The following is a 24,661-nucleotide window of genomic DNA, read 5'->3' as shown; positions in this document are numbered from 1 at the left end:
GGGGCCGTCCCGGTCCTCCCGCCTCTGCCAGGCGCCCCACCCACCCGCGCGACCTGCCAGCCCCTGTCCCGCATCTGGTCCCGCATCCGTCCCCGCGCGAGGCCAGCGCGGGTGGGCGGAGACCCGGCCCCGCCGCCCACCCAGCCCCACGTCGCCCTGAGCCTGCCCCTCCTGCTCCCACCCGGCTCTGAAGTCAGGAAACCCAAGAGGAAATGACTGGGCCTCTCGATCCCCGCCCGCCCGCGCTCCCCTGGCCACACCCTCCGCCCGGACGCCTCTCCCGCCGCGGTCCTCGTCCTCCAGGCTGCGGGCTCCCGACCCCCGGCGCTGACGTAAGTCCCTCCTTCGATCCACCTCCAGCCGCTGCCCCTCTGCCCAGCGCCGGGCTCAGGTGGGTAGCAGACCGGCCTGACGGTGCCTCCCCGCGTCCCATTCACGCCCTCGCCTCTCACCTCCTCTCCCAGCGAGGCGCCCGCTCCCTCCTCTCCTCCGGCCTCAGTCTCCCCAGCTCGCCTCCATCGCTCGCAGACCGGTCCCTCTCAGATCCCCCCAGCACTCGGTCGCCCGGGCCGCAGCACAGCCCAACACCAACTCACTTTTTCCCCTGCGATCAGGAGGCATTACTCACTCTTCCTCTTTCCACTACTTGCGGGCTCCTGGGCCTCAGAGAGTGGCCCCATCACCCTGCCCCAGACCCCGGCCCGCCCTGCGCCTTTGCCGTCCATTCCAGTGAGGATCGCTGCCGGCCTGGAGGAGCACGGAGGGGCTTCTCTGCTCTGGGGGTGTCCCTGTGCCCTGTGTGCTGCTGGGACACCAGGTTGGCCCGGTGCTTCTTGTTTTCTTTGGAGGGTGTCGCTTGGGACTTCCACGTTCCAGATCCTCCCACGTCTCCCAGTGGCTGCTGTCAGCCCTGGCAGGGGTCCTGATGCAGGGAGAGAACCCGGCTGCCCCACAGGACGGGCTTCTCTCACCCCTGTTCCCACTCACCCCATAGATGTCGCCCTCTGGCCGCCTGTGTCTCCTCACCGTCCTCGGCCTCTTTCTCCCCACCAGAGGTAAGACCCTGCCCTGGAGCCCCCAGTGTGCTGCTGGGTGGGTGTGTGGGTGGGTGGCCTGAGAGTGTGGCTGCTCTCTCCTGTCACCTCATGGTGCCCCCTCCCCTGAGTTGGCATCAGGAAGTAGAGATCCCTGGGCACTCTGGGGTTACACCTTCTTTGGGCACCTCAGACCTGGGTGGTTGCTTCCAGAGAGTCTGGCCAGAGCCGGTCCTGCTGAGCATCCTCCACCTCACCTCCAAGAACTCGCAGAGTTTGATTTGGCCTGGAGATTGGTGTCCGTTTTCTATTTGGCAGCCAGAAAACCTGGGCTCCCAGTAAAGCAGATCCCTGGGTCCCCTAACAATGAGCTGTCAGGCAAAGGGGGCATGCTGGGGCCAGGAGAACACTCAGCCTTGCCTGAGAAGGGTCTCCAGGGCAGTAGCCATGGCCGATGCTTCCTGTGTGGCAGGTGCTTGCACCTGGGCTGATGGAGGCCTTACTTCTACTCTACTTATACATGTTGCTGTGCCCCTTTTATGGATGGGGAAACTGAGGCACAGTGGGCAGAAATGCCTTGTGCCAGAGTCTAGTGAGTAGACGACCTGGGGTTACCACAGCCCCGCCTCTGCCAGAATCTAGATCATTTGCTTCACCAAAGGAGCCCCGCTTCTCTTGGATGTTCATGTATTCTTCCAACCACACCACAGCCATTTGTTGAGCACTTACTGTGTGCCAGGTCTTCTATGCGTGGAGGGAACAGCCGTGAGTGCAACAGGAATCGCAAGGATTCTGGGGGCAAAGACAAACAATAACCGGCCAATCAGTAAATTGTATGATGTGTTGGGAGGTGACAGTGCCCTGGGGAAAAGAGAGTAGGGTGCTAAGGCGTTAAAAAGTGGATGGACAGGAGGCTGAGGCAGGAGGATGGCAAGTTCAAAGCCAACCTCAGCCTCAGGTTGAGGTTGGAGAGGGGAGAGGGGAGGTCATGGAGAGGGGAGGTCGGGTGCTGGAAGAGCAGGGGGAGCCCTGTAGGTTTCAGGGGATGAACGTTCTCTGGGGACTTTGAGGAGAAGCAGGAAGAGCCAGTGGCCGGGTTGGGGTGAGCAGAGGCGGAGTTGCTAGAAGAAGACCTCAGGGGGTGCTGGGGGGCCAGAGGGAGTGGAGAATGACGGGCCAGGTGCGGGCTTTGGCTCTTACGGGGAGTGAGGTGCAGGGCTCGGCCCGGGAGCCTGGTGATCTGACTCAGGAGGTCCCCGGCTCCCCCTGACTGTGGGTGGGAACAGACCGTAGGAGCAGGAGCCAGGGAGAAGTCTCCTGTGGCATCTAGGTCACAGGAGGAGGGGATGTTGGATAATAGAGGTCACCTAGGGAGGGGCAGAGGCTGGAGCCGGGCAAGGGCAGCGGACACGTGTAGTGCCAACTACATGCAGGCGGTGGCGGGTACCGTGAGGCAGGTCTCGCCATTATCCCCGCCCTGCAGACTAGACCCCCGAGGGTTCGCTGGTTCTAAGTCACACAGCGACGAGGCGTTGGGAGTCCTGAATCCAGGGCTTGTGCCTCTAGCCCCTGGCTCACTAGAGGGTCCCAGAAGCCTGGGTGGGGAGTCGGGGTGGAGGGAGGGTCCTGGGACATCGGCACAGCTTGAAAACGTCCAGGAGCCACAGCTGGATGGCTCTTCCAGCACCCAGGACCTCTGGAGTCGGCCCCAAGGTCTGGGAAGGTCGGGCAGGGTGGGAGCGAAGACGAGAGAAGGGGGACCCGAGGTGCCCTTCTGACCTCTCCTTGGCTCCCCAGGACAGACGTTGGAAGAGACCACCTCCATTTCTACAGTGGACCCAACTATTTTGGGCACCCATGGCCCGACGCAAGTCCCAGGTGAGGAAAGAGGGACAGATCGGTCAACACCCCATCAGTGCCAATAACCCCAGCAACACAAATCTCAAACTTAGACCAAATAGGAATTTATGGATTCATGTGACTAAAAAGACTAAGGATAGACCTTCAGGCATGGCTGGGTCTAGGTGCTCAAATGTTGCCATCGAGAACTTACCTCTTGGCTCTGTTTTCTCTGTGTTGGCTCTATTCCCCGTCAGCTTATCTTCTTACGGGCCAACATGGCCCTGAGAGGACTGCTAAGAATCCAAAGACGACAGAATTTCCACCTCCCCGATCTACCAGATGTCCCAGCACTGTCATTGGTCAGACTCAGGTCATGTGCCCAACTATGAGCTGATCATTATGGCTGCAGGCACAGGAAGCTGACTGGTGGGCCTGGGTCCCCTGGTCAACGGCCACCATGACTGGTGCCAACACCTCTGAAAAAAGTGATCCAGAAGTCCGGGAAGGATGGTCGCTAAGAAAGTTCCAGGGGGCTTTGATGGAGGCAGCTGGGTGCTGGTTGGCGGTCAGAGGTATCTGGGAAATTTCTTTAGACAGGACCTCGGAGTCCCAATAAAGCCAACTAGCAGCATTCGTCCCCCGAAGAACCACTCGGGTGGCTGGTGCAGGAGGAGGGGTGCTGGGGCCTGGGGAGACCTGGGCACCTCCAAAGCACTGCAGGAAGCTCAGGCCGCTCCCTGACATCGACACGCAGTTGCTGCGGGAACCCGGATCTGGCTCCTGGCCTCCTCCAATCTCCTCCTCTTCTGCTCTGACTCCTGCTTTCCTAACTCCAGGTTCAGTCCACCCGGAAGTCCAGTCCACCCCTCAGACCTGGACCCAGCCTACTGAAGGTGAGTGACGGGAGACAGGGGCCTTTAACCTCGCAGCCACCTCCCCAGCACCCCCTTTTTATTTTCCCTGAGCCGGTCTCCCTCTGTGGCTGAGGTTGGCTTTGAACTTGCCATCCTCCTGCCTCAGCCTCCCATCCATCCACTTTTTAAAGACAAAACAAAGGGAACTTTGGACATTGTGAAGTCTTACGTGTACCAAGCAAAGCACCCACCCAGAGAGGTCCGCCATGGCCACTTACCCCAGCTGAACCCCTGCATGGCTTCCCAGGCAGACCAAAGAACAGAGCCCCACCAGGGCCCCACAGACGCTCCCTGTGCGCCAACCGACTCATTTCTTCTATTCCTCTCTTTATCTATTTTTTTTTTAATTTTCAAATACTATTTGAACTTTTTCTTGGAGTATAACATAATTCAAAGAGTGCCCCCTGAATTTTCTCAGTGAATGATTATTGACACGAAGTACCTAAACACATTATCCTTGGAAAGAATAAAAATAGAGGATGCGAGACTGAATCCCTTTGCCAACTTGCCCCAACCTGTCCCAACCCGTCCTTGTTCTTTTTCCATCTCTGGGAGGCCCCACAGCTAACGTTAGGGGTGATTCCCTGATCCTATGGTATCACATGGATATTACTGCAGAAAATATACTGTTGGTGTATTTCTATGGGTTAAAGGATATCGCAAGAATGTCCTGCAACTTGCTTTGTCTTTTTTGTGGGGTGGGGGGAGTATCAGGGATTGAACTCAGGGTCACTGAGCCACATCCCCAGCCCTATTTTGTATTTTATTTAGAGACAGGGTCTCACTGAGTTGCTTAGCACCTCACCATTGCTGAGGCTGGCTTTGAACTCAATCCTCCTGCTTCAGCCTCCTGAGCTGCTGGGATTACAGGCATGCACCACCATACCCAACCTCGCTTTATCTTTTTTAAGCAATAGTATGTTTGGAAGTTGTTCTCACATCATAAAAACTCATGCTGCTGTTCTTCTCTGCTGTCTAGTATTCCAGTGTGCCGGGGCTGCGGTGAATATAGGCACACACCTCCCGATGCTCATTGCTTGCTCCTGTTTTTTCTGCTACACGCGGTGCCACAGTGAGCAGCCTTGTCTCTTACCTTTGAGCAAACACAGCACTTACATGCACCATCCTCACTGAACCCTGAGATAGAAACTGCCATTATCTCCACCTTACAGATAGTGAAACAGAGGCTCAGAGTGACTTGCTCAAGGTCTCACAGCAAGACAGACCCACAGCTGAGATTGGAGTCCAGAAATCTGGCTCCAGAGCCAGGGCTTTGATCCAGGATGCTATGGAGTGAAGGTCATGAACATTCAAATTTGTTTTAAAAGTTGCATCCTCAAATGGCCACACCATTGGCTGCATGCAGAGACAGTCCCCCTTACCTGGCCCTACAGTGACGCCCATATATTGACACCTTTGATTTGTGCCAAATTGATGGAGGGAAGGAGATACCGTTCTATAGACCTGCACGTCGCAGACTCACTGAGGTCTTCCTCCCTTTCTCTACCTCCCTCCCTCCCTCCCTCCCTTCCTTTCTTTCGTACTGGGGATTGAACCCAGGGGTGCTTAACCACTGAGCCACATAGGCATTGCTAAGTTGCTGAGGCTGGCCTCAAACTTGTGATCCTCCTGCCTCGGCCTCCTGAGCTGCTGGGATTAGAGGCGTGGGCCACCACAACCGGCTCACTCAGTTCTTATCCTCCCCTCTTTGTTCTTCTGACCTGAGTAGAAACAACACAAACCCAGAACAGGACCGAGACCCAGAAGCCGACAGGAATGGATGTGACAGACCCAGGGACAGGAATGGACGTGACAGACCCAGGGACGCTCACGAGCAGCAAGGAAGGTAGAGCCCGGGACGGGGAGCAGCAACTTCCAGCTCTTGCTTAATTCCCTATCTAGGTCAGCGTCTCCCCTGGTACGAGTCTCAAGCACCTGTTTGGGGAATTGCTAATTCATTTTAAGGAAAAAAAAATTTTTTTGTGTGTGTGTAGTCAAAGATATTTAGGGAACTCTGAGTTAAATTTAAACACGGATCTTGATGGCAAGACTTCTCAGCACCTCCATAAAAGCTCATTTGCACCAAACGTCCCAATAGGCAGCCTCTGGAAGGCAGCATTTCCCCAAAGCAGTGGAGCGGGTGACCCTCCTTTGTGCACCCCCTCACAGGCTGGTGCTGGGAAATGACTGTCTGTCGATGCTCCCTTTGTGTGCACTCTCCCCCTGTGAGGGAAGGAACTTTTTGGTTGCAAAATATAGAACACCCAATTAAAACAAAGAGGTTTATTAGCTATGTAAGTTCTATGAAATCTGGAGGTCAACAGTTTCAGGCATAGCTGGATCAAGGGGCTTAAGCACGGTCATTAAGACTGAATTGCTCCTGCTCTTGACTGTGTTGTCTTCCTTCTTTTTTTCCTTTTGGTCTCATAATTCGGTATCTACAGAGAATTTCTTTCTCCTTAACTCCAGCCCAAAGCCGAGAATCGACCCTCATTAGGGTTAGGGTTAGGGTTCGGTTAGCTTAGGCCACTCGGGCTGAGAAGCATGCACAGTTGTACAGATTGAGCACTGCACAAGAGCACCACCTCCCGGGCCACCTCATTTCCCTTGTCCATCTTCATAAATATTCTGATTTTCTAGTGGTGACAGTAGAACATCTCATTCCTACAGAATCTATGGAAACACTTTCACAACAGATGAAAATAAAGTCTCTTGGGAAATTAAGCTTTTCCATTTTGCACCAAAGGGCCCCTCTGGGAGACGGCAGCTGCGCCTGCATTTCCCAGCTGATCATTTAATTTACTCTGGAGTCTTTGCTGGCCTGGGTTGCTCCGGGTATTAGTCCTCCACCCTGGGACATGGGACAGAAATCAGCAGCAACGACGGGGTCATCAAGTCCAGGGGTAAAGGGTGCTGCTGAGCCTCAGGGTTGCCCAGGGCCTCTCCCTCCTCCGTCCTGGCCTCTCTCTTGCTGGGCACCTTGTGGGGACATGGCTTCTGCCCGCGTCCAGCCCCCAGCTTCCTAGCTCCCCTTGTGACGTAGTCTGCTTTGGTGGCCGTGACAAAGGATGACAGGCTGGGGGGCCTGAGCCGCAGGAATTTCTCTCTCACGGTCCTGGAGGCGGGAGTCCCAGATCGAGGTGGCAGCAGGGTCCCTGTGGGTCACAGATGGCCACCTTCTTGCCGTGTCTTTCTCAGGTCTGTGCAGGTGGAAGCCAGAGGCCTCTGGTCCCACCCTCGTGACCTCATCAAACCCTGATTACCTCCCGGAGGCCGCACTGCCACCACCTTGGGGGTCAGGGGCTTGCTGTCCCTCAGAGTCATCACTCTCAGGGAGGAACCAGATGGGGGTCCCCTAGTCATAACCCAGGTCACAGGGGGCACGGGTCATGACCGTGGGACTAGATGGACGGGGAGGGGGCTCTCTATTGCTCATATCTTCCTCTGGACCAGGCTTTCCCCAGGATCCCCTCATCATCTGTCGACCATGTTTAAGGGGCGAGGTGCTGAAAAGCTGGGGGAACCGTGGGGTGGTGGGTGCTTCCTAGGGCCAGGGTGGGGGGCTGGGGTCGTGGCTCAGCGGTAGAGCACTTGCCTTGCACGTGTGAGGCCCTGGGTTCAAGTCTCAGCACCACGTAAAAATAATACACAAAATAAAGGTGATGGGTCCATTTTTAACCAGGGTGGGGACGCAGACCTTTTCTTTGGGGGATTGACTTTTTGTGTCTAAGAACCCACTGGACTTTGGGGGATGGTGGAGATGTTGTGCGTGCAGGGTGGCTGAGCCAGTGCCTCGTGGGGGGTCCTTTATCCTGCCCAGGAGGGTGTAACCCACCTGAGAAGATAAGTCAGAAATGATCAGTGAAGAAATAAGACGCAGAGTCAGGAAAGTAGTTTTGAAGCAGAGCACCTGACAGGTCCTGCCCCTCAGAAGCCGGAGCCACACAGTTGGAAAGTGTCTCTGTTCATTCATTTAAAGGGAACATCAAAGGCAGGGCCAAGGCTTCAGGGTGGGTCTTGCTTCATGGTGTCTTGCAGGGGGTTGGGGCAGCTGTTTTTGACCAGCAGGTGCAGACCGCTGCTATGGTCCCTGCGGGTGGAGGGTGGGACACCCGTGCCCCTACACCAGGTGCAGAGACTGGGGGAGAGCTTTCTCCCCACTTGGGGCCTGCAGTGATGTCCATCTGTCTGTCTCCCACCAAAGGCACCACAGAGCTCACTGGGAGGCCATCCCCAAGCAAAGACGTCATGATGGACCCCCTGACCCCCAGCTCATCAGGTCAGTAACTCCCTTCCCAGACCAGAGATGGGTCGTTTCCCAGTTACTATGCATTTCCTGTCTCTAAAACACAAGCTCAGGACAGAGGCATCCTCAGTACACACCTGTGGGGGTAGTGACTGACTCCCAGCCTGGGTGGGGCCGGGGGGGGGGGACACGGTCATGTCTGAACCAACGGATGAAGGTGTGTGCATCCAAACTACGCCAAAACGCAGTGGCTGAAAAGGCAATCGCTTATTTAGCTCCCAGTGGTGCAATCTGGGAGACAGGCTGGGCTCAGCCGGGTGGTTCTTCTGGTCTCTGCTGAGCTTGCTCACGTGACTGAGATCCGTTGCGGGTCCGCAGGAAGCTCTGGTTCTTGGCAATCTTGTCCTCCACTTCCTGCCCACTCAACCCACGTGGAAAGGCTGGGCCCACACAGCCCATTCCTCTGTTAATTCAGCAGAGGTTCATTGAGAAACTTGTGTGTGGCAGGCACTGTTCTGGGAGCCGGGGGTACAGCAGCGAACAAGACAGAATCTCCGCCTCAGGGGGCTGACATTCTGGGGGCGGGGGAAGACAGCAAATAATAATCGTAATAACACACAGCAGGTGGTTTTACTTTGCTATCCAGAAAAATAAAGCAGGTTTAGGGGAAACTGAGGGCACTCAGAGAGGTGGTGGGAGCCAGATCGTGTGCCTGGTGAGGACTGTGGGATTCACTGTGAGGACAGAAGGGCTGAGTGGATCTGAGTGAGAGACCCAGGTGGATCTGTTCCCCGACTTTGCCATTCATCTTCACTCCACAAGCCTCCGCCAGACCCTGACGTGTGCCTTGTCCGTCTCTTCCAGGTTCGGATGAGGACAACCCCTTCTACTACGGTAAGTCGACCCTGGGAAGATGTGGGAGAAGGAAAGCCAGAGGCCCCTCTGATCGTCCACCTCCACTTCTCTCTCTGTAGATGAGGCCACTCTCCGGAGGCGGGGACTCCTGGTGGCAGCTGTGCTGTTCATCACGGGCATTATCATCCTCACCAGTGAGCACGGGGCGTGGCAGGAGGGGCACCAAGACGGGCTGGGGGAGGCTTTGACCCGCACTGCACCTGAAGGTCAGGTTCCTGAAGGTCCCTGGAAAAGGCTGCTCAGGACCAGGCAGCTCTGAGCCTCCCTGGAGAGCAAGGCGTAGAGATGAGCATCTGTTTGGCTCCCGTGGCTGCCACTGGGCCATGTGGGCTGGGCTCAGCTGGGCGGTTCTTCTGGCTGTGGCTGGATTGACCCGTGCATGTGGTGCCCGTTTACTGCGAGCTGGGAGCAGTGTTTCTAGGGGCCCCTTGATCCTTCACCTCGTGTTCTTAGCCTCCATGAGGTGATGGCTTTCAGGCTCAGAACTGGCCACTGTCACTTCTGCCACATTCTGTGGATCAAAGCATGTCACAAGGGCTGGCTTCATTGAGAAGTCAGAAAATAGACTTCCCTTCTTGATGGGAGGGAGAGATAGAGTCAGATTGCAGGGAATAGGGAGGTGGAGAGGGAGGGTTAAGAAACTGGGGCCATTTAGCAGTCAACGTATCCGTGCACAGACCTGGTAGAGAACAAGGGGTGAACAAGACGGGGTAGGGAGAAGGTGGAGGAGGACCAGATGGCCCCTATAGACAAAGCCACCATAGCCACCCAGTGGAACCCAGTGGAGATACAGACTAGTGACCCTTTCAAGAGCTTATTGTTTCTGTAAAATCTTCCCATCCTTACCCGTTGGCAGCTGTGACAGTCAGGGTCATGACAGGTGACAGATGGGCCCTCACAAGGTTAACTGAAGCTTTAAAAGAAGAGATATTCATCTATTTTCCTTTGCTATAACAAAATACCTGAGTGGGGGTACTCACAAAGAAAAGGGGTTTATTTATATCACAGTTTTAGAGGCGGAGCCCCAGATCAGGCAGCCCCATGGGTTTGGCCTCTGGTGAGGGCCACTTGGCTGCATCCCATCATGGTGGACAGTATCATGATGTGGGTGAGAGGAGAGATCACATGATAGAACAGGAAGTGAGGGTGGGAGGGGCCCGTCCAGTCTCTTTATTACAACCCACTCTCTGGAGAACTGCTGACCCCGAGAGATCAGTGTCACTTCACCCCTTCTGAAGGTGACACCTTGGGACCTACTTCTTAAAGGTCCCGCAGCCTCTCAATACTGGCTCACCAAGGACTGCGCTTCTGACAATGAACCTTTCCAGGGACACTCTCAGGACATGTCCAAAGCCCAGCAAGGGACTCTGGCAGGAGCAGTGGCCCCAGAGAGAGGGCCCAGCCACAGCCTCCCTGTAACAGGTGGAGGGATGCGGCAACCCCCACCCCATCCTCTGCTAGTGCTGAGGTCGAGGGTGCCGAGCCCCGGGGAGGTGGCCTGTCAGATGCGCCTCCTGGGGCCCCAGGATGGGTGAGGAAGGGGGGCAAAGGGGGGCTAATAAGGAGAGAGGCTAATTTAATTTTTTTTTTCAATTCTGTGTGTGCAATAAAACCAAAGGCTGCTCCTTTTATAGTCTCTCAGCTGAGCTCTAGGACCCATGCCAAAGGCCTCTCGCATCCTCCTTGCTCATCAGGAAGATGGGCACAGACACCCTGAAGATGGGCGGCAGGACACTAATAAGAATAAGCAGAGCCGGGTGCCGTGGCACACTCCTGTAATCCCAGCGGCTCAGGAGGCTGAGGCAGGAGGATCCCGAGAGTTCAAATCCAGCCTCAGCAACTTAGCAAGGCCCTAGGCAACCCAGTGAGACCCTGTCTCTAAATAAAACCCAAAAATGGGCCGGGGATGTGCTCAGTGGTTAAGTGCCCCGGCTTCCATCCCAGGTACCAAAAAGAAAAAGAAAAGGCAGATTGGCCTCTGTCCGGGCCGCATAGCACATGGGAATCAGGGAAGACCCGGACCCAGGTCTTCGAGGGCAGAGACTGGGTGTTGGATTTGGGGCCACACATTTTTCCACTGACAGATATTTTGGGGTATCTTCTCTATGCCCGACCTGTGCTGGATGATGTTGGGGGCAGAGTGGTGACAAGCAGCCCTGACCCCTGTCCTTGGGAGCTCACTGCTGATGGGGAGACGATAAGCAAGTAGATGCCGGAATGAGCAGAGAGCAAAGAGAAAAAGATGTCTATCAAGTGCCAAGACGGAGGGCCAGGGAGGAGCACCTCTGAGGAGGAGGAACTGGAACTGAGTCCTAATGATGAGAAGATGATTAAAAAAAAAAAAAAAAAAACCAGGTAGAGGGAGCATCAGGTGTTTAGTCCCGGGGGCAGGACTGAGGGAGCCTGTTGCAGTAATAGCAGGAGGAGGTCAGTGGCAGAGTGAGCCAGGGAGAGGAAAGGAGGCAAGGGAGGATTGGGGGAGGCAAAGTGGCAGCTGGGAGCAGGTTTGCTTTCTTCAAGTCGTCCTTGGCTGCTAAGATCCCCCCTTACTCACTCTGGCCTCCTTCCTGTTCCTTGAGCCTATCCAAGTGGTCCTACCACAGGGCCTTTGCACTGGCTGTTCTCTCTGCCTGGAACACTGTTCACATATCCAACTGGCTCCCCCTCACCTCCTTCAAGTCTTTGCCCAGATGTCACCTCCTCGGTGGCCATGCCATCTTCAGGGAGGTCCATGTGGATGTACCCAACTCCTGGGCCTCACTGAGTCCTTTTTTTTTTTTTACTTTATAGCACCATCTATACATTTGACTTAGTGATTTTTTTCTTTGCTGGTCTCCCCTACTAGAAAAGCCAGCTCTATATGGTCAGGGATTTTTTTTTCTTCCTTTCTTGTTCCCCACTATATTTCCAGCGGCCTGATCAGTACCTGGACACAGTAGGTAGATGAATCCCTAATGCACAAAATAGTCTGCATTTTCCAAGGGCCTGTCCATTTGGGGGCTGGGGGGAGCTCCTCCCTGGGGCTGGCCCTGGCTGTTCCCATGCCTGTCTCTGTCGTTTATTTATGGAGCTACCTGGATGCTTCCTGCGAGGAGGATCCGCCAGCCTCTCCCCGGTCCCCAGGGCACACACAGGATCAATATGGCGCGTTTCCTCTGTCTTCACAGGTGGCAAGTGCAGGCAGCTGTCCCAACTGTGCCGGCATCAACGCAGGTGAGTCCATAAGAAGTGGGGGCCACCAACCCCACGGGGACTCCAAGAGCGAGCCCCGACCAGTGCCTGGCACCCAGCCTCCTCCCTCCCTCCCCTCCAAGAGCCTACAGAGTGGTCAGTAGAAGAAGCCCCGCCTGAGAGGGAAGACCCCATGGACGGAGCCAGACCTGGGCTGACCCCGAGTCCCACCTGCCCGCTGCCGCCCCGGGGGAATGCCGGCTCCCTGGGCACCGCCCCTTAAGTGACCCGCTCTGTTGGGACAAAAATAAAGCACGTGGTCCACCTCCGCGGCCTCTGATCGTGCGACTGGGCAGCGGGAGTGAGAAGCGGGGCTGGCCTTGGGGACCCTGGAGGGAAAGTAAGGGGCGGGCGGGGGCTCCGGGCTCCAGAGTGGAGGCTGGGAAGGAAGGGAGGGGATGGTAGGTGGTGGGTGACCGCGGCAGTGTCTGCGATCCATGTGACACCCCTGTCCTGGTCCAGGTACGGAGCTCGGTGTCCAGGGCCAGCTCCCCCCAACACAAATGCAGACTCCCACGCCTGGCGACCCCCTGTGCCTCCCTTCTGCACCTCGAGGAGGCTCACACGCGAGTGGGGACACCTCCGCCTGCCCCTGCGCTCTGTCCACTCTCCCCCAGGCGCAATGACCTCTGCACGCAGGGCTGCAGGCCCTGGAGGGGGCTCCCCTGGGGACCCGGAGCCGGTGGACCAGGCACACAGTCTGCAGCAGGATTTCCTGAAGGCTCGCGGCCTCCAAAGCCTGGGGAGGGGCTCAGCCCTCAGGGCGGGCCTCCGAGGTGCGGCCGGCAGGCAGGCGCCTCCACCCGGGCTCCGGATCCGGCCCCGGCCAAAGTCAAGAGAGGAGAGAGGTCCAGGTCCCAGACGGCTCAGCCACCAAGTCAGTTTACTGAGCCAAGAGCTGCAGACGGGAGAGAAAGAAGGCACAGAAAATAAAATATCCGACTTTTTCTTTTCATGATCTTCCTCAAAAATATAGTGTAGCTACTATTTCCCTAGCATTTCTATTGCATTAGGTATTATGAGTAGTGGAGAGATGATTTAGGGTGGGAGTATTCCATAGATTATATGCAAATAATATGTTTGCAAAATATATTATATGCAAATAATATATATATAAAATATATATTTGCAGACCATTTTACGTAAGGAATCTGAGCATCCACAGATTTCAATATCCTCAGAGGGTCCTGGAACCACCCCCTTTGAATACCAAGGGAAGACTACACAGGTAGTATGAGAGATACTAAAAATATTTTATAATTGACATCCACCACCTACTAATCAGAATAGTTGCCTACCCCAGTCAGTATGGAATGTCATCTGTCTATCTATCTATCCATCTGGATCTATTTATAGTCATATATCCATATTAAACTGAACCATTTGAAAATGTCACCATTCAAATATTTTTGATATGCAGAAAGAGTGATTTCATATGACTTAACCTAACGATATACATCATGGTGATGATATAAAGTGTATTTCTAATCACAGGTTGCTTTTTAAAAACATTGAAAAGCAACACCAGGTACAGTGGCTCACACCTGTAATCCCAGCAGCTTCAGAGTCTGAGGCAGGAGGATCAGGAATCCAAAGCCAGCCTCAGCAACTTAGTGAGGCCCTAAGCAACTCAGAGAGACCTTGTCTCAAAATAAAATATAAAAAGGGCTGGGGATGTGGCTCAGGGGGAAAGCACCCCTGGGTTCAATCCATGGTACAAAAAAAAAAAAATAAATGAAAATCACCAGAGAAGGGCTTGCTGCAGGTTGTGGTGGGGAAGGAAAACCGCTTCTGACCCTAGGAATTGTTGGCAGCACACGTGCCCCCGGCTGGGCAGCCACACCAGCATGCGGGATGTTTGTGGGGTATTAGTTCCCAAATTTCAGTTGTTGCATGTTCTTTTTCCAATTTTCACACACCCCCTGTATTATTCATCACTTTTTAAAAAAAGACCAATTCCCTTTTTAACTTAAATAAATTTATTTTAAAAGGCACAATCATATATAGAAAATCAATATAGCTTGATATAAATAGAAGACACCCATAAAGATGAATCTCATGAAAACCAATGAAGTCAGAGTCTCACTGTGTCCTAACTGGACACGAAGATGCTGACCGAGGGTTCCGGGCCAGAGGCCCGTCTGGCTGGGCCAGGGAGACCATCGCGTCTCGGGTGTGGTCAGTACCCACCACCCAGACACTGCAGAGGTTGGGAGGCCTGAGACTGCCCTCACCTCTGGTACCCATTGTGGGTCTGAGGACCCCCAAGATCATCCTTGGGTTGGATGATTTGCCAGAAAGGCTCAGAGTGCAATGATTGCCGTTAGGTTCATGGTCACGGTTGACAACGGTGAAAAGACGTGCGTTCAAATCAACCAGGGAGAGAGACACATGGGGAAGGGCCTGGGAGTGTGCCCAGCACAAATCTTCCCTGTCCCCGCCCAGAGGGGAACGTTGTGGACGATGCTAACTTCCCCAGGGATATTGCCCACTCACTCAAGCCTTGGGTCCAGAGTTTGTACCTGGGCTTGGTCACATAGACATGATTGACTTCCCATCTGGCTGACCTTAGCGTCCAGCCCTTTCAGAGGTGTTGCTGATCCTTGTGACCCAAAGCCCCCACCATAAATTGCATTGTTAGAAACCAGCTGATATGAACCAAGGCCCCCATATAAAGAAGGCCACACACCAGACAGAGGTTTTCCAGGGCCTAGCAATCACCTTCCAGCAGCCAAGGGCAAAGCCAGGGTGTGGTTAATTCAAAGTCAGGGTACAGTGGGCTCTTCTCTCTATAGACACATTTGGTGGATTAAATCAGTAAAGTGGACCATGAACTGCATACAAACTAGTTTCTGGTGATGCAATGTGACTGATTCTCTGGTGACACAATGCAAAGTGATTTAATATCGTCTGGGACCTGAAACCAGCTCATTGCTACCACCTCAGCTCAGGAGAATGGCCGGCAGTGTGGGAGACGCCAGCTTACCTGTGGACAACTGGAAGTGGGTCTCAGGGACCAGACCTCCCTCATCCCTGCTCCCCATGGGATGGAGATGACAAAGCTGTTTCCCAGAGGCATCCTGAGTTGGAGTTCAGAACGTGGATCCAGTTCTTCTAAATAGAGTCCCTCCTGGGAGATTTGAAAGACCAAGAGAGAACCTTTCTCCATAATTGGCTGTTTTCTGCAGTCTAGCATGATTGGAAAGGGACTGAGTTTTTGGTTTGGGGTTTTTTTTTTTGTTGTTGTTGTTGTTTTGTTTTTGACTACACCACTCCAGCATCCAGTCATTTGCCTTGTGGTCATAAAAAGGCAATTGTTTCTTGTGTTCATATGTGAATACCACGACCAGTGTGACTCGACATCATGTGCAACCCCCAGAATGGGAAGTTAGCCAGCTGCAGTGGTGCACGCCTGTAATTCCAGGGGCTCAGGAGGCTGAGGCAGGAGGATTGCAAGTTCAAAGCCAGCCTCAGCAACTTATCAAGGCCCTAAGCAACTTGGTGAGAACTTGTCTCTAAATGAAATACAAAAAAGGGCTGGGGATGTGGTTCAGTGGTTCAGTGTTCCTGAGTTCAATCCCCAGTACCAAAAAAAAAAAAAGGAAGTTACACTTTGCATATGTATAATATGTCAAAAGACACTCTCCTGTCACGAACATCTAAAAAGATCAAATAAAAAAATGAAAAAAGGCAATTATGCCCACAAAATATCTAAATGGACAATATATATGTGAAAGATATTCAATTTCGTTAACCATCGGTAAAAGACAAATGACAATCACAATGAACCAGCACCACATACCCCTACAATTAAAGAGACTGACGATTCTAAGTGCTGAAGAGGATATGGAGCAACAGGAATTTTTGCACTGGATTTTTCCCAGGAGAATAAATTGATTATGATCATTTCAGAAAACTGGTATTTCTTTTATTTATTTATTTATTTATTTATCTATATATGACAGTGGAATTATAGTTCTTATTACACATACAGAGCACAATTTTTCATATCTCTGGGTACCAAGTGTGAAAGGAAGAAACACGGATCCACACGATCACACGGATGCATCTCAAAAGCATTCATCTGAAGGAAGGAAGCCCCATAGAAAAGAGCACAGGCCGTATCAATCCATGGACCTGAAGTTCTGGAATCAGCAGAACTAACGGATAGACAGAAGCTGGGCACCGTGGCAACCACTCAGGATTGCCCAGGAATTTAAGGGCAGCCTGGAAAAAAAGCAAGACCATTTAAAAAAAAAGAAAAAAGTCAAAACAAATCAATGGTGACAAAAGCCAGAGTAGTGGTTGCCTCTACTATTATGATGTTGGCTCTCTTATGTCCACAGCAACGGAACGGGGTGACTGCCAAGAGGCATGAAGGCAACCTCTTGAAGGATTGAGATGTCCTGTACTCTCACAGTGGTGCGGGTTACCCCTCCTTATCCACCCGTCAGAGTGGATCCAACTGTCCAATTGAGATCTGCACCACGTGGAAGTTAGACACAAAGAAATCAAAACCCAAAAGACAGTTCTGTTCTGGGTGGTGGTGACTTCCTGACCCCTGATCTCAGGCAGAGCAACAGGATCCTGAAGGTGACGTGTCCAGTGGCGGCTCCTGATTAGGATTCAGGGAGAAACGCCCCTGGTGAGTCAGTTGGGTCATATCTTGGGGATCATTTCCAGGATCTCAGTCTCGTGCCCACTCCATTAGCCTTTCCAGGGATGTCATGGACTCTAATCCCCAGATCCTACCAAATGTTTTTTTGCTTAAATCTGACAGTCACCAAATCTCAGTGGCTTCCATTGTACCACTGGAAGTTGCGGGGGGACTCAAGATGATGCAGAAGCCACTAACAGAAACGTAAGAGAACAAAAAGAGGCACACACTGGCCCTTGTAGCCTCTGTAGGAAGGAAAACACATCACTTTGGCTCACCTGTTCATTGCCACAAAACAGCTGCAGGGGTCTCAGCCATCATGCCAACTCCAGGGGAAAACATTGTGGGGCAGCAAAGGTAACACGAGGTGGTTCTGCTCCTCGTAAAAAGATCTCCTCCCCCCAAACTTCCACTTACTTCTGATTGGTCACCTTTATCTGCAAAGGAAACTAAGAAATGTCCTTTGGCTGAGTCCAGGACAACCTGGCTGACATCAGAGAAAACCACAGGCTCTAGGAATGTGTTGAGGAGGGCACTGAGCTTCCCCCAAGTTAGGAGATGGGGGCTCAAGCCATTGTTACCCCAATCTGAAAGGAAAAGACTTAAGACTGGGGGGTATTCAGACTTGCAGGGCACAGCACCCTGAATCTCCCCTTGGGAGAAATCTCTCCAGCAGGACTTCCTGTGCTTCCCAAGGCCTGCTTCTTGGCTGCCCAAACCCTTCCTGGCCCAGGACACTTTCTGTTGCATCATGTTCTGCAATGAAGCCTTCTCCTCCTCCACTCTGACATCAGGGGAGAAATTTCTTGCCAAGAGCTAATGGAGAGGCTCTTATAATTCAGCCAGGCTCCTGAGTATAATTCTGTCTTGTTTTGGATGAATTGAGGCCAAATCACATTAGCTGGAAGGAACCCGATTTTTCATATGAAACTCGATTGTGCAGGGTGTTGGGAGGGACCTCCAAAGCTGCGAGGTATATTTGCTTTTAAGGGGGTTGGGGAATTGCTGACTCCAGCTCCTGATGGTGGGAGATTGATTAAACACGGTCTGAGATGGCTCTGTATTGTGTTCACTTAGCTTTGTTAAACTACATTTCCCAGAATTCCCTTCCCTATATGCCTACCCGTCTCTGGTTATGGTGGGCCACAGGAGACATCCTTGTGGGGTAGAGGTGAAGTGGCAGCCATTTTGTAGATGATACCACTTGCCAATTTTCTGCCAGCTCATCTTGTAGATAGAAGGCAGCAACCAAGACTCAATTGTTCCACCTTTTTCATTCCTTCTTCAGCTTATCCAACTCCTGGGCCATGTGGGTATGATTAGCCCTGTGAAAAAGGGCCCTGTTTCTGGTAGGACACTGTACCACCAAGGACAGAGGCCACAAAAACCAACATGGGATTGTTTATCTTGGTGGGCTCCAGCTGGCTCCTTCCTCTCCCAGAACTTATCTTCATTTTCTGTTCTTGATTTCCTTCCCTGTGGGCTTTAGCATCAAGCATAGCAACAGCAGCTTTATAGGGACAGATTCCCACAGTTGCTAAAGCTTGGATTGTTGGATTGTGCGCGTGTGTGTAAGTTAGAAGTTCAGCTTTGCTGGGTGTGGTGATGCATGTCTATAATCCCAGCAACTCTGAGAGGCTGAGGCAGGAGAATTGCAAGTTCAAGACCAGCCTCAGCAATTTAGCAAGGCCTTAAGCAACTTAGCAAGACCCTGTCTCAAAATAAAACTGAAAGAGGCTGGGGACGTGGCTCAGTGGTAAAGTGCACCTGGGTTCAATCCCCAGCACCAAAAAAAAAAAAAAAAAAAGTTCATCTTTGCTGATACCGAATTTAATACGCAGGGTGGTGTTCCAGAAGAATAGAATCCTATCATGAATTCTGGGTTTTCTGGAATTGGTTTTCGGACCTAATTAGATTTGAAGTCATTAATGACCTTTCTAGTGATAAAGGGGACACTGAGAGCCCATGGCATGAAGTGGCAAAAGAGTTGCTCAGATCATCACCTGGAGATTCCTGTGTTGGAATGACTGAGCATCTGCTTCCATAGCACATTTTTGTGAAAATCAGATGGATAGTGGGATTGGCTCTTTGTTTCTAACCATGCTGGAAAATGTGAGAAAAGAAAGTAATGAGCTCAGAGTTTCAAATTCCCAGCTCAAGTTCTGGATAAGAAACTTGAAAGCTTCTGTGTCTGCCTTGAAAGAAACTCTCATTTCCCATAGTCACAGGGCTAAGCTTTCTGAAAATCAAACCCCAAGTCTAATTCTGTGGGTGCAATTACAACAAACACTGAACTTCCGACCTCAAATTCTGCTATCGCTCAACTTCTGCCATCTCTTTGCAGATCGAAGCAGCCCTTCTACCTCTGCCTGAAAAGTGAGTCTTCCTTTGCCTGAAGAAACTCTAATGGTCTTCCCAAGGTAACTGCCTCACCAGGCTCTGTTGATGCTCCTGGGTGACCTATTCCTACCACCTCTTCTTGTTCCTAAGACCTAATTAGATTCAAGGCTCAAGAGAACCCAAAAGGTCAGGTACACATGAGAAGGTGAAATACACACCCAATTAATTGCCAGTTTCTGCTTCCAGTTTATATCAGCAGAAAACTGGAGAAAATGTGTAGAAATGGGTATCAAGATGGTTGAATCAAGGTAGAAGAATATAAAGTTGGGTCAGGCTAAATTTATGGCTATTGACCCACCAAGCAGAGATTCAGTGTTTGAGACTGAAAGTCTAAGAATGGTTCTCACATTTTCTTGGTTGGTTGGCTGATAATAGGGACCCCAAGTTGGCCTATACATCCATCCCTTGGTATCCATGGGGGACTAGCTCTGGGACCCCTATGGATACCAAAATACAAGGATACTCTAGTTCCTTCTATGAAATGACGTAGTATTTGCATAGAAACTACCCATGTTCTCCCATGTGTTTTAAATCATCCTTGGATAATTTATAATACTAAATATGCAGTAGATGCTATGAAAATAGTTGTTTTGTTTATTTATTTATTTATTTATTGGTACCAGGGATTGAACTCAGGGGCACTCAACCTCTGAGCCACATCCCTAGCCCCATTTTGCATTTTATTTAGAGACAGGGTCTCACTGAGTTGCTAAGTGCCTTGCCATTGCTGAGGCTGACTTTGAATTCCCAATCCTCCTGTCTCAGCCTCCCGAGCCACTGGGATTACAGGTGTGTGCCACTGCTCCCGGCTTATTATATTGTTTTTAGAGAATGGCAGGAAAAATGCATTGTGTCAGTACAGATGCAAGACACACACACACACACACACACACACACACACTTTTTACCCCCAATCCACAGCTCACTGAATTCACAAATGTGGAGCCTGCAGACACGGAGAGCCCACTCCACTGACTGTCATGGCAGAAGTCCCTTGGTATACTACAGAGCATGGGTCAGCACCCTTTTTCTGTTAAAGGCCAGATGGTAAACGACTTAGGTGTTGTGGGTTAGTCTCTGTTCGCTGGTGCACAACTCTCCCCTCCTGGTGGAAACACCACCAAGTCAACTTGAAAACACACAAGCATGGCCGTGTCCCCCAAAAAACTTACTTACAAGCACTGACATCCGAATTCCAGATCGTTTTCCTATGTCAAAATATGATTCTCCTTTTGACTTTATTTCAACTATAATGTAAAACCCACTTTTATCTTGTGGGTCATCAAAAAGCAGCCCGGGGGCTAGATGTGGCCCAAAGGCCATAGCTGAATGATCTCTGCTGTAGCGGATGGTGTCCAAGGGTTGAGGGAGCGTGGCATGCTAAAGTGCCTTTGTCATAAAAGACTCGCTCATCCTCACACACGGGAAGGTCAGGGGGACACAACTTTCATTGCAGCTATCAGAAGTAAATCTGTGAAGGCAGGCCCCAGCATTCTTCAAGCGCTCTCTTGGTAATCCTTCTTCACAGGTCAGAGAGTCTAGTGGCAACGGACACCATTGAGCTGGAATTTCTAAATGCACTGGGCCTGATGGGAGCCCGAGTGGCGGGGATCCAAGTAGCATTGGTATGCAGGAGATGAGGTGAGCATGGTTACCGTGGGGAGGCCCAGTCAGCCGTGGTGAGAGTCTGACTCTCAGAGGTCTGGGCATTTGCTACTTTCTCACGGTATCCATAGAAATGAAAGAGGTGTGAGCCTGCTCAAGTCCTGCTTGATCCGACGGGTGAGTTCTGGATCCAGAGGACAGAGGTGTGACCTGAACGACCGAGGCAGGGTGTCCTAGCCCCTCTGTCACTTCCCATACTTGAGTCCTTGAAGGAAGGAGAGGCAGAGTCTCCATGAAGAAGGATGTTTTACCGCCAAACTTTATGCTGTTAATCTTCCTCTTAAACTTCTCCAGATACAAGTGACCATTTGCAAAGTGACTATGCTTTGGGGGAAAGGGAAATAATCACTTTCCGGAGATTACTGGACACTGGGTTTAAACTGACCTTCTTTCCTAGAGACCCAAAATGTCACTGCCGTTCTCCGGCAGGGACTTTGGCGGTCAGTGGACGATGGAGTTGTAGGAAGTTTTGTCTCACCGAGGGACTGACAGCTCCATGAATGCATCCGACAGCTATTTCCTCAACTCTGCAATGAATCCTTGGAATAGACATCTTGAGCAACTGGAGGAATTCCAACTTGGTTCCCCGACTCAGAGACTGAGGAAGAGTATGGTAGGAAAAGCCAAGTGGAAGCCACCAGAACTCTCTCTACCCCTGAAAATAATCACGAAAAGCAATGCCACATTCCCAACAGGAGGGCAGAGATTGGGGCCACCATGACAGACTTGGCAGGTGCAGGGGTGTGGCAAGTCCCCTTACTTCCCCATTCAACTCACCTTTTGGGCACATAAAGAAATCTGATGAATCTTGAAGAGTGATGTTGGACCATTGTAAACTTAATTGGAGGGTGACTCCACTTTCTCCTGCTATTCCGAGTGGGTTGTGAGCGCTGCAGTAATCAACGCATCTCCCGGCACCTGCATCAAGTTATTGATCTGGAAAATTCTTTTCTACTTATACTTATTAGACCATTCGAAGTCACTTGTTTTCAGCCAGCAAAACCAGCAACACGCTTTCGCGGTCCCACCTCAGGGTGGCATCAGTGCTCTGGCCCTATGTCATAGCAGCATCTGGATTGACCTTCTTTCCCATGGGACGTCACGCTGGTCTGTTAGATTGATGATACTGTCGTGATTGGAGCTGATGAACAAGACGTAGGAACTACAGCAGCCACGATGGTAAAATCCTTCCACACTGGAGGGGAGAAATAAATCGCACAGAATTTTAGGGGCCTGGAACTTCAGCAAAAGTTCTTGGGGTCCAGTGATCTGAGGCAGGTGGAGAGCCCTCCCTAAGTGAAGGAAATGTTGCTGATGCTAAGAGAGAGGCCCAGTGTCTGTGGGGCCCTTTGGATTCTGCAGGCAACATACAGCTACTCTGGGAGCCCTGCTGGGACTCATTTACCAAGTGACCCCAAAGGCAGTCAGTTTGGGATGGGACCTGGAACAAGAGAAAGCCCCATGTCAGCTGGGGACCGAGACAATAGAGCTTGTACTGTGGCGGATGGGGAGGCTGTTTGCATACCCTGGAAGGCCTTGCAGGTCAACCCCACTGTGGACCTCTAGAACATGGGGGGCCCCGTACCCTTCTTTGAAAATACTCTGCTGTTGAGAAAGAGCATTTGGCTTTCTCCTGGGCCTTAGCAGAGACCGAAGCTGGACTCTGGGCAACCAAGATACCATGTGGCCTGAGCTACCCATCATGCCCTGGTGTTGTCTCACCCAACAGCCACGAACTGGGTGAGCAGCAAGTACGCCAGCACTCCAAGGTCAAATGGAGCCGGTGTCACCTAGACTGGGAGCAGGTGGGTCCTGAAGGTAAGTTGCAGGAGAAGTGGTTCATGTTCATTCCTTTCCACGGCCTCTGTCTCAAATGACACACTCTCAGCAGTTCCCTAGGACCAGCTGTCACAGGAAGAAAACCTTAGGATGGTTCCCACAGAGTCCTGTGTGATCCGCAGGCATCACACACGGGTGGGCAGCTGCAGCCTGATGGCTTTGTCCCAGGACACCCCCGAAGGAAGGAGTGTTTCCTGATCAGCCGTGCATCTGGTGGCACTATGACTTGGAGGAAAGATGTCCACAAGTGTGGGTCTGCATCCGTCATGCGCTGGCCGGGTGTTCAGGTGCCCGAAGGAACTGACTGACAACTGGTCACTAGCGAGCCTGGGACAGGGGAATGCAGACGGCCTGCCCCACGGGAAGAGGATATTTGCGTCCTGTGAATGCACACCAGAGAGCCACTTCAGGAAATAAGATCTTCATGGTCAGGTGGACGGGATGACCCATCCCCTGGGTCTCCTTCAGCCTCTTTCCCCAGCCATGGTCCTCGCCCAGTGGGATCACGAGCGTCATAGCGTGGTGACCACGAAGAGGATCCTGTGTGGGTCACAGTAAGGACCGAAGCTGATCTGACTGCCCTGACTGCTGGATGCCCAGACTTCCAACAGAAGTGACCTGCACTGAGTCCTGATACGTCTCATTGCTCAGGACCATCCCCAAGTGTCCTGATGGCAGGTCAGTTGCATTGAACAGCTTCTATCATGGAAAGGACAAAACCTTTATTTTATCTTATTTTTATCAGCTTTATTGTAACGTAATTCACACGCCATACAATTCACATTTAAAGTCAATGCCTTTAACGATGTGTGCAATGATCATCATAATCAATTTTAAAACATTTCCATCATCCCCATGCCCTATAATTACCCATCTCCCTGTTCCCTCATTTCCCTCTAAGCATAAGCAGTCATTAATCTCCTCCCTGTGTCTAGATTTGCCTATTCTGGACATTTCATATAATCTTTGACCTTTTGTGATTGGCTCCTTTTACTGGGCATAATGTTTTCAAGGTCCCTCTGTGAGGTTATGTATTGGTAGTATATTTCTTTTTTTGTGTGTGTGTGTGTGGTACTGGGGATTGAACCCAGGTCCCTGTGCAGGCCAGGCAAGCACTCTACCAACTGAGCTATATCCCCAGCCCCACATTCCTTTTTATAGTTTAATAATATTCCACTGTAAGGTTTTAGTGTATTTCATTTATGCATTCATCAGTTGATGGATATTTGGGGATGGATATTTTGCCCCTTGGTTATTACGAAAAATAATGCAATACACATTCATGCACAAGTTTTTGTATGAACATGTTTTTTCATTTCTCTTAGGAAATAGAATTATTAGGTCAACTCTATTTTTAGCAGTGTGAGAAACTGCTAGACTGATTTCCAAATTGGCTGCACCATTTTACACACCAGCGATGGATATGCACGAGGGCTCCAATTTCTCCACACCCTCACCAAGGCTTGTCATTATCTGACTTTTTATTCCAGTCCTCCTTGTGGGTGAGAAGAGGTCTCTCATTGTGGTTTGGGATTGCATTTCTCTAAAGACAAACACTGTTGGGCATCTTTTCATATGTTGATTCACCATAGGTATATTTTCTTTGGAAAAATGTTTACTCAGAATCTTTCCCCATTTTTTAAAAATCACATTGTCTTTTTATTATTGAGTTGTAAGAATTCTTTATATATTCAGGACACAAGACCCTTATCAGATATATGATCTATAAATATTTTCTCCCAATTGGTGAGTTGTTTTTTTTTGCTTTCTTGATGGTATCTTTGAAGCACAAAATGTTTTTCTTTTTAATTTTGGTGAAGCTAGATTTATTTTTATTGTTGTTGCTTTTGTATTGGTGTTCTATCTAAATGTCCATTTGGGGCTGGGGTTGTAGCTCAGTGATAGAGCATTGTCTAGT

The 24,661-nt window shown here is 51.2% G+C and overlaps 1 protein-coding gene and 1 long non-coding RNA gene across 3 annotated transcripts; both read left to right on the top strand.

Annotated features, from left to right (window-relative positions):
- Positions 1-222: 222 nt before the first annotated feature.
- Positions 223-12,450, top strand: Fxyd5 (FXYD domain containing ion transport regulator 5). 2 transcript variants are annotated; one of them, XM_027941343.2, is made up of 10 exons: positions 223-332; positions 995-1,055; positions 2,832-2,912; positions 3,713-3,769; positions 5,520-5,636; positions 7,995-8,069; positions 8,901-8,930; positions 9,011-9,085; positions 12,119-12,164; positions 12,266-12,450. In XM_027941343.2, the coding sequence occupies exons 2-10, from the start codon at positions 995-997 to the stop codon at positions 12,300-12,302; spliced, it is 579 nt and encodes a 192-aa protein (XP_027797144.2). In that variant the 5' UTR covers positions 223-332; the 3' UTR covers positions 12,303-12,450. The 2 variants fall into 2 exon arrangements, with proteins under 2 accessions (XP_027797144.2, XP_027797145.2); XM_027941344.2 differs by having other exon boundaries at positions 259-391.
- An 82-nt stretch (positions 12,451-12,532) lies between these two features.
- On the top strand, positions 12,533-24,033 carry LOC114097443 (uncharacterized). The gene is made up of 3 exons (XR_003583581.2): positions 12,533-13,410; positions 19,184-19,259; positions 20,768-24,033. It is a non-coding gene; the product is annotated as an uncharacterized lncRNA (long non-coding RNA).
- Positions 24,034-24,661: the final 628 nt, after the last annotated feature.

The sequence above is a fragment of the Marmota flaviventris genome, chromosome 18 (genome assembly GCF_047511675.1).
Source record: "Marmota flaviventris isolate mMarFla1 chromosome 18, mMarFla1.hap1, whole genome shotgun sequence".
Classification (NCBI taxonomy): domain Eukaryota; kingdom Metazoa; phylum Chordata; class Mammalia; order Rodentia; family Sciuridae; genus Marmota; species Marmota flaviventris.
Note: the sequence above shows the minus strand (reverse complement) of the source record. Positions and strands in the feature narration are given on the sequence as shown.